The sequence below is a fragment of the Myotis brandtii genome, unplaced genomic scaffold (assembly GCF_000412655.1).
Source record: "Myotis brandtii unplaced genomic scaffold, ASM41265v1 scaffold154, whole genome shotgun sequence".
NCBI lineage: Eukaryota > Metazoa > Chordata > Mammalia > Chiroptera > Vespertilionidae > Myotis > Myotis brandtii.
Genome location: NW_005355584.1, coordinates 6354169 through 6363421, shown reverse-complemented (window position 1 = coordinate 6363421; position 9253 = coordinate 6354169). Strand labels below are relative to the sequence as shown.

The window sequence follows — 9253 nt, the reverse complement described above, 5'->3', positions numbered from 1 at the left end:
GCCGTCCCGTTCGCCTGCGTCCCCACACCCCGGCGCGCTCGGTGCACAGCCTGACTTTGCGAGATTCTGGGAAGTTGAACCCGCCGCCATCTGGCGAAGGCGAATGTAATGTGACTGTTGCTGTTGTGAATATCCGATGCCACCGAACGTCCTCATAACTGGGGGTTATTTTAATTTGGGATTCCCCTCCCCTCCCCCAGTCCTCCCTCCTCCCCCTCCCGCTCCCGAAATAAAACCGAGGGGACCCAGAAGCCGAGGCTTCCCGCCTGGCCCACCCGCGCGCACCCAGGGCTCCTGCGTTCACATAGCCTTTAGGGTGGAGCAGGAACAGCCTGGACCCAAGCTGCGACCTTTAGGTAACGTGCTTTGAAGAAAGGAGGCCGGGGACCAGGCTGGTTTTCCTGTCCGCTCCAGGTTGGCAGTAGCCTCGCAATGGCAGAGCCTGTCTTTGAGTGTGTTGGTGTGCACCTCGCTGGTGTCGTCTGCGTGTTGTCAGTGATGTGTGACTGTTGTCCGTGCCCCGGAGTGTAACGACAGGTCAGGCGTGTGGCGAGCGTCCTCGGCGTCTGGGGCGGGGGCATGGCTGCATTTGCCCGCACGTTCTGCAGACCTTCGGGGACACTGGGGTTCTTGCCTGACCTCTGTCTTTTCCTCCCCTACACTCCTCACCTTAAAGTGCTTCCGCCTCACTAATCTTGGGTAACTGGTGAGGCAACAGGAAGGAACGGGATCTGACTCCTTGGAGCCAGGCCCTCGGGTCTCTCCGGGTGGGTCCACTCCCTGCGGACTTGCAGGCGGGGCGTGCCTGGTGGCTCCATCCCCTTCGCAAGAGCAGGACTTCTCCGCCTGCTCAGGCCAGTCCGAGGGGGGTTACAGTGTGGCATGTATCAGGTTGAGTAATACTCCGAAGGGAGGAGAAAGTTCTGATCGTAACTGTGTTGTAAATTGTGTGCTAGCAAGTACTCAGCCCCGTGCAAAGAGTAGCTGGATGCAACGTTTAATGAGTCCATTTTGGAGATTCATATCAGCCTTCCAAATAATATTGTAAGACCGAAGAATTCTGCTATCAACGTAAAACTTTTGGAAACGTGTTGGAAATGTAAAAATTTAGTGAACCAAGGGTGGGATTGAGTAGAGATGGGATGTGTGTGTCCTTTAAAAAGTTTGCTACCGTGGAAACAGAGCTTCAGAGGATTTTCTTCATTATGGGGTGCAGTGCTAGGGCTGTTCAGGACATGGGTCCTGCCAAGATAACAAGGAGGGCTTGTGTGTGTTCAGAAATACCAAACACACCAGTGACTTGCTAGAAGCTGAGAGGAGCCCCAGGCTGAAAAGGCAAAAAGTTTCAGATAGGCTTTTGTTTCCTTTTTCAGATGAAGTACACTATTGATTGATCAGTGATGTAAACACACACAGCTGCTTGAGTAAAACCCCTTTTAGAAAGGGGCTATGGGATGGGGAGGGGGCCACTGAGCCTGGCGGGGGTGGGGGGTGGTTAGAGCACGACTGGCGGCAACTTGAGGTTGGGACCACCCTCCAGCGCCTTGGGTGGAGGTGGCTCCAGCCCCGCATTGGTGCTCTCCTGGCCTCTCCCCCAAGAGTGTACATCAGCTCCTAGGATGCCCCCCTCCTGAGACTCCTCTCCCTTCACACTCACAGTCCCCCCTCACTGTCCCCTTCCCCACTGGGTGTCCGGGCACCCCTGGTGCTGCATCACTAGCTTGAGTCTTGGACTCCAGGTCAGTGCTCTTGACCACCGACTCTCACGTTTGGAGCTCATCAGTTTGGGTTGCTTTAAGATCCATACCTTTTCCCCTCCACCTATGCCAAGAAGCTCTTTAATATAAATAGTATATTGATATGTACAACTTGACCTCTAACTTCTACCTGGAAGCCCACAACAGAAAGAAAATGGAGCCAGTTTTCTGCCTGTTGGGAGGGGGCAGAACCTCTGCTTCCCCTCTCCCCTACTCTGCTGGCAAACCTGCTCCTATCCCCCAATTGTAGGAAGATCCTTTATTCTTGCACACAAGGTCAGCGGAGGTGGCATTTTACGGTCTCTCTCTCTCTCTCTCTCTCTCTCTCTCTTTAAGAATAGAGGCTTAATAATTCACTGAAGGTTAGTTCATCTTAATTCTAGGCCAAATCTCCCCAGAACAGTGTTAATTACATGAAAATTTTATGCATGCGCTTCTCCTTTTTATCATGATAAAACTGCTCTGGAATGAATAGATTAATCCCAAATTTACTTATTTGGAAAGGTGTGTGGAGGTCTGACTTTTTCTTTCACTTGAACCACTTACACATCTCATAACATTTCAACAGAAAATACAGATTCTTTCTTCGCAGGGAGGGAAGTGCTTTTAAGCTCCACAACCATTAGAATAATCAAGTTCACCATTTAGGAAAGGTGTGAGAAGGGTACATAAACTCCCCATAGACCTACAATTGATGTTCCTTTCTACAGTTCTCACCTTCCTGTTTCATACATCGGAGGACAACTTCAATGTCCTGTCCATTACCGGATCTCAGAAAAGAAAAAGAAAGCGAGTAAGACTCCCTCCGGTGAAGTCAGTTTGAGCGCTATTTTTAGCATTTTTAGTACCATAATGACACATTTCGTTTCTAAATATTTCTAACGATTTTCTGCTCCTGTGTAAGAAAATGGGGCTGAGTTTGCGGGGAGGGAAAAGAGAAGGGGGAGGGGATGGGGAAGGCGTTTTTTGATAAAGGGTTTGTTGCTCACGGGAGGGGAACAGTAGTATTTCTTCGGATTTTCCAGGCCAAATTGTTTTTTCTTTTTCTTTCTTTTTTTTTTCTTCTTGTTATTTATTTACTTTTAAAATAAGTAGCTGGTTTGGACGACTTTGTCTCCCAGTATTGAAGGCATTTGCTTCGGACTAGAGTCTTCGCCTTGGGTTTTGTTCAGAGAAAGCGTCCCCCTCTGCCCCGAAGGACTGCCCTGTTTCACAATAAACATGACGAAGGGGCTCAGCACTTTTTAATATAAATAAACGGGCGACTCTAGAAGGGTCTATATTGGGGGGAAGCCCACCTCGTCCTGAGGTTTCTCGACATTATTCTTTTGAGTGGATCCTGCCGTCGGGTCGCTGGAACCCTCATTAAAAGCACATATTTTAAATTAAAGGGGCACAAGCGAGCCTCCCAGCGCGCGCATCCTTCCCAGTGGTCTTTCCCCTCTCGCTCCCCCTTCCTGTCCCCTGCTCCCGACCCGGGCCCCCCTGTTCCATGGCGCCGCTGCTCTTGAACTTGCTTCTGGTGAAGTGGAGCTCAAGGGCTCCAGACCCCCCAGGCAGCTCTTCCCAACGCCCAGATAAGGACCTAGGCGCATCCGGGCCCTGGCGGGTCCCCGCCACCCTGGGAGGCCTCGAAGCGTCAACACAGGGGTCTGGGGAAAGGTGGGGGCCACGCCAGAGGCCGGGAGACACTGGAAAGGGCGAGGTTTGGGGAATCTGGATTCGCCACCAGCCCGAGATTCCTTCACCACTATGCAGGCGATTTAGAAGACGACAGGGCGGTTGGGAGGAGGGGGGGTCACGAAATATGGGGGTGTCTAGGAAGCCAAGGTCACGGTCCAGCCTCTAGCGGGTCTCTGTCCACGGGCTTTGCGCCTAGCCACGCAGGGTGCTCAGGGCTACCCCAGAACTTGACCTGCCCTGGGCTGGAGCGCCATGGTGAGCGCGCCCGCAGGACCCCTGCCTGCCCCTGAGGCCGAGGTCCCGGGTGCGGACCTGGGCCACGGCCCCTCACCCCAGCGCTGGCAGCACTGCCCCAGCCGGTCCTGGAGTGGGAGACGGTGATCCTGCCTCTAGTTGATGGCGGTGGAGAAGCCACGCGGGACCAGAGGGTCGGGCAGTCAGAGGCGGCCCTCAAGTCCAAAGGAGGCTGCCGGGGAGCACTGACTGCTGGCACCCAGCGGGCAGACCCTGGCGCACCAGGGGGCTTCCGGGGAGACGGAGACCGGAGGCCACCTGGACGGGGCGTGCGGTGAGCCTGCGGGTGTCCTTCCCTGCTCTGGGGCGCGCCAGACGCAACCGCAACCTCTGACTTGATGTTTTAGGCAAAGCCCCCATGGAAAACTCAAGCTTCTGCTGATCGAAGGCAGCCACCCCAGCTCCCAGCAACGCCCCACTGCCCCCTCCCCCACCGCCACCACCACGCACACACTTGGCCCTCTGTCCCCTTGGCGTGCGTGCCCTCTCTCTCTGCGTTTCTCCTGATAACGTGCGCTGCTGGGTTTCCCACCTCTCCTCTTGGAAGCGGTAAACCACAGCCTGGGGAGGAGAGGAGCTGGGGCTGAGTCCTCCTCCAGCACCGCTTTTCTGCTCACGGATCCTAGGTGGGGTGTGGGGAGGGACCCGAGGGGCCGGCCAGCACCGTGGAGTCCCTCCGAGTCCTAGGCGGGGTCTCCCCACACAGGAAAGGCGCCTCTCCAGCTGAGACTGTGGAAACGCCAGAGGGACCAGACTGAGGGGGCTGGGAAGGGTTAATCGCGGACTCCCCACTTCTCAAGCAAACCTCACTTCACTTTCACCGCGGGAAGCCTTCCCGGAGTTTGCCTTACAGCCTAGGCTGGGTCTCGGAGAGGCGCTGCAGCTGGGCTGGGCCCCGGCTGCTTCTAGGAAGAAGGCAGCTGGCTCTGCTCTGGGGAAGCTGGCCCTTTTTACAAAGACGGGGCCTTGAGAACTGAGTAAATTTCAAGGAGAGCGAGAGCAGCCTCCCCCTCCTCCCCAAATAGAATACAAGCATCTTGGCATTAAGTGCCAAATGGGAAACCTGCAGAAACCATTTCCCCATTTCTCATTACTGCATATCCTTTATGGGAATGGAATTCTGTGGCTCTTAGAACTCAGGGAGGCTGTGTGGTATGCTAACTTCTGAAAGCTGCCCGATGAGCTAGAAAGAAACGGTTTCCTGCTTTCTTTCTACAATATGCAGAGAGCTCGCAGTACTGTAGATACACAAGGCAGAAGCATCAGGGAGCATTTTTAAGGGCAAAGTATTACCGACAGACCTGTGGAAGTGGATCCTGGCACAGAGCAGTTTTGGTTTATTAAGTTAAATTAAAAGTGAATTATTTTAAAATGACCTACTTACCAGCTTTGCTCCTGCCACCAGATCACACCATCCTTTCAGTTCATTACAGGTGGAAATGACATTTTTAGGATCCTCCATTATGTGCCTAAGCCACCTCCTGACATTCTTAGTTGACGACTTTTTTTCCCCCCTTATGTATCAGGATATTTCTGTTATGAGGTATACTTAGATGAAAAAAAGCTGGTAAAAGTACTGGCCTCGCAATTAAATTGACTCTGGATACCAAAGTGAAACTAATCATCTGGCATTAATCAACTTATGTCTCTGCTTCTTGTTGAGGGAAAATAGAGTGACGATATGCTTTCCTTTTCATCTGAAAAGGACTGTAAAATGTCGAATGTTCCATAAAATCTCTCTCCCCTTATGAGACAATTTTTGCTCAATTAATCAAAGTGCATATTTTCACACTGGACATCGTTACATCAGAAAGAAAATTTGCTGCAGCCACTCTAACGATGTTTTGAAACCACCCCTGCAGTAATGACCTTGCACATTCCATCAATCTTTAATAATATCATTGTCATTACTATTATTATCTGAAGTGTTAAATTGTGGCCAAAATCAATACTAGTGTACTTGGTTGAATATATTTTATCCCAGTGTTGTTTTTAACATCTTTGTTAAGAGGCCAATTAATTTCCAACTCAGCTCCAGTGAAGTTTGTGGATAAGAAGGCTTCCTGACATATTTGTGGGTGTGTTTTGTTTTTTTTTTTTATTTATTTCTCCTTTTGAAAGAAAGAGGAGGGAAGTAAATGACATTTGAAATAAATAACTTGATGTTTTAAAGTGATTGAAATTATTTCTAAACTGATGACAGCAAAACTCTGGTGGCAAATCACTGTTGAACTAAATACTCATTTAATTTCTTTTCCTCCACTGGATATCAGGACTGGTTTTTTCATATTCTATCAGAATGTATGGCTTAGCCAGCCCCCCACAGTCACCGAATTAGAGGGATTTTTTGAAGTGGACTATAAAGGCCTTGAGAACAAAACACCTTAATATATTTTTGTGATTGTTTTCTTCTAGATTTGTCGGTGTTAATGCATCTGACATCAACTACTCAGCAGGACGATACGACCCTTCAGTCAAGACCCCCTTCGATGTAGGTTTTGAAGGTGTGGGTGAGGTGGTCGCCTTGGGCCTCTCCGCCAGTGCCAGGTACACAGTTGGCCAGACTGTAGCTTACATGTCACCGGGCTCTTTTGCTGAGTACACAGTGGTGCCGGCCAGCATTGCCACTCCAGTGCCCTCTGCCACACCCGAGTACCTCACCCTGCTTGTAAGTGGTACCACCGCATACATCTGCCTGAAAGAGCTCGGCGGGCTGAAGGAAGGGAAGAAAGTGCTGGTGACGGCAGCGGCTGGGGGGACAGGCCAGTTTGCCGTGCAGCTTGCAAAGAAGGCCGGGTGCCACGTCATCGGAACCTGCTCTTCTGATGAGAAGTCTGCTTTCCTGAAGTCTGTCGGCTGCGATCATCCCATCAACTATAACACTGAGCACGTGGGTACCGTCCTGAAGCGAGAGTACCCCGGAGGCGTGGATGTGGTCTATGAATCCGTGGGGGGTGCCATGTTTGACTTGGCGGTAGATGCCTTGGCCACCAAAGGGCGCCTGATAGTAATTGGGTTTATCTCTGGCTACCAAACTCCTACTGGCCTTTCGCCTGTGAACGCAGGAACATTACCCGCCAAACTGCTGAGGAAATCCGCCAGCATCCAGGGCTTCTTTCTAAACCATTACCTTTCTGAGTACAGAGCATCCATGGACCACTTGGTCAAGATGTGTACCAGTGGAGACCTCGTGTGCCAGGTGGACCTGGGTGACCTGTCCACAGAGGGCAGGTTTACTGGCCTGGAGTCCGTGTTCCGGGCTGTCGATTACATGTACATGGGGAAAAACACGGGGAAGATTGTAGTTGAATTACCTCACCCTGTCAACAGCAAGCTGTAAAAACCGAACAATGGCATAAATCAGAAGAGAAAGGAAGTGGGTACTTGATGCTTCAGAATCACTCAAATCAATTTATTTTCAGTCATTAATGGAGATAATATTTCTTAAAATGAAAGTAAGTTGTTACAACATAGGTTTCTCTTTTTCTTCCCTTTTTTCTTTTTTTATCCCTCTCTTGAAAAAAAAAAGTGCTAATAAAACTTCCCTCCATGGCTCAGAGGTAAAACCTTTACATTCAACCCTTTGGTCATGGACAGTCTCATTCCAGATTTTATTGTTCCTGGGAACTAAATTAATTCCTGATGGGAGAGCTGATCAAATCAGTATGTCTTCAGCTTGATGAGATTTTAAAATTGGTCTTAAAAATAGTTCACAAATTCTTTGCTTTGGGAGAGTTTGGTCTTGGGCTAATGAGTAGTTAATAAGTGAGAGATACCGCAAAAAATCAGCACTATTTCCGAGTGCACATTCTGAGGAAATGGCCCTTTGTAGCCTATAAATCTCTAGCCAACTATCCAAACAGAAATTTGGAGGGATTCTTCCAAAACTTTGATTTTGTTAGATTATTAGCAAAAATGATCAAGCGAATACAGACCCATCTAAAAGAAGTCAATTGTATTAGAGGCTTTTGTGCCTGTGAGGCACATGTGGAATGGAAAATTTCACTCCTTCCTTAAGCAAATCGGTGCTGAAAACGTACACAGGCAAAAAGCAAGGTTGGGAGAGGGGACAACAGATTCGGGGGCTTTAAGAACTTAAAGCCAGGAAAGGTGTGTGTCCCATCCACAATGAGGGTCCACCTAACAGAACGTGGGCCCATACAGACCCATCTAAAAGAAGTCAATTGTATTAGAGGTTTTTGTGCCTGCGAGGCACATGTGGAATGGAAAATTTCACTCCTCCCTTAAGCAAATCAGTGCTGAAAACGTACACAGGCAAAATGCAAGGTTGGGATAGGGGACAACGGATTCGGGGGCTTTAAGAACTTAATACATGTCTAGGAAAGGTGCATGTCCCATCCACAATGAGGGTCCACCTAACAGAACATGGGCCACGCAAGGGCAGGCCGCTCTGGGCACACCGCGGGAGGGTCCTCGCGGACGCCGGGGCAGAACAGAGCAGACTGCACGGCGCACAGTCGGGACCAAGAACTACAGTAATAACACACTGGCTCTGTGTCAGGCTGCCTGGCATGGAAGGTGTGTTTCACCTCCGATCACGGGAACAATAGCAGCCCCTGCTCCTCGGTTTCCGTTTGACTTCTCCCAGGTTCTGGTAGAGTGAGATGCCTCTTGTCCCGGGCATCTGATGTCACACATGAACGTAACGAGTCAAGTGCCTCCTCTTCTGAATCATGCCTGGAGCTGATCCGCCCGCCTGCTAACCTTCAGCTCACCAAAGACGGCTGCAGCCTTCCTTGTGGACTAGGAAATCCCACGGTGCCTCTCTGACCGAAGGCAGAGCCCGCCAGATGATTTCACAGCCCGGGGTTTCCGCATCTCTCACGTGCTAAATAAATAGGAAGACAATTAAAGGCCCAGAAAACTTGGTGACCATATTTAATTTTTCTTGCCTTCCGTCTGAGGAGCAAGGGAATGCTACTGCCCCATAGCTGTTCGTATCTGTTTTACAAGATTTACTCATTTTCAGGTACCTAATGTCGCTGCTAGCATGCATGCACAACAATACAATTTATATGGTAAATGGGACCAAATCACGGCTTCACTGAATGTTATGGCTGCACTGAAGGGAAATGTCACGGTAAATAGCTGCCAAATTATGGATCATGCCGAAGTGTCACAACTGCACTAAAGACAAATGGCGCTGGAGGCTGTTGCCACCGCGGGCCCGTGAGTTATGAGGGAGGGTAGCGGCCTGATGCGAGGCTCTTTGTGTCCTCATTATAGCAGAGGGTTACCGGTGCAGGGGACAAGGGAAGCCGGTCCAGTGCGGGGCTTGGTTATTAATCTGTCCCTTTCAGCCCTAGCGGCTGTGGCAGAACAGAGAGGGACGCAGCCTGGCTTTCAGATACACAAACACACAAGGGAAGGGAACAAGTTTCACGAGCGTAACCACCGGAAATGGCCGGTCACGGAAAACAGTGTCCATCAGATCATCTCATCGGAGCATAGTATTAAATTGAACGCAGTGTGTGTCTGCTGGCTGGGTTGCTCCTTAT

General features: G+C 50.2%; 1 protein-coding gene across 1 annotated transcript; it reads left to right on the top strand.

Moving 5' to 3' along the window:
- The first annotated feature begins 6 nt into the window (after positions 1 to 6).
- ZADH2 (zinc binding alcohol dehydrogenase domain containing 2) lies at positions 7 to 7313 on the top strand. The gene is made up of 2 exons (XM_014535906.1): positions 7 to 356; positions 6150 to 7313. The coding sequence occupies exon 2, from the start codon at positions 6310 to 6312 to the stop codon at positions 7072 to 7074; it is 765 nt and encodes a 254-aa protein (XP_014391392.1). The 5' UTR covers positions 7 to 356; positions 6150 to 6309; the 3' UTR covers positions 7075 to 7313.
- The last annotated feature ends 1940 nt before the right edge of the window (positions 7314 to 9253 follow it).

Excerpts from the sequence above, each read along its gene's own strand:
- ZADH2 (XM_014535906.1), top strand. The coding sequence starts at position 6,310 with ATGTCACCGGGCTCTTTTGCTGAGTACACAGTGGTGCCGGCCAGCATT.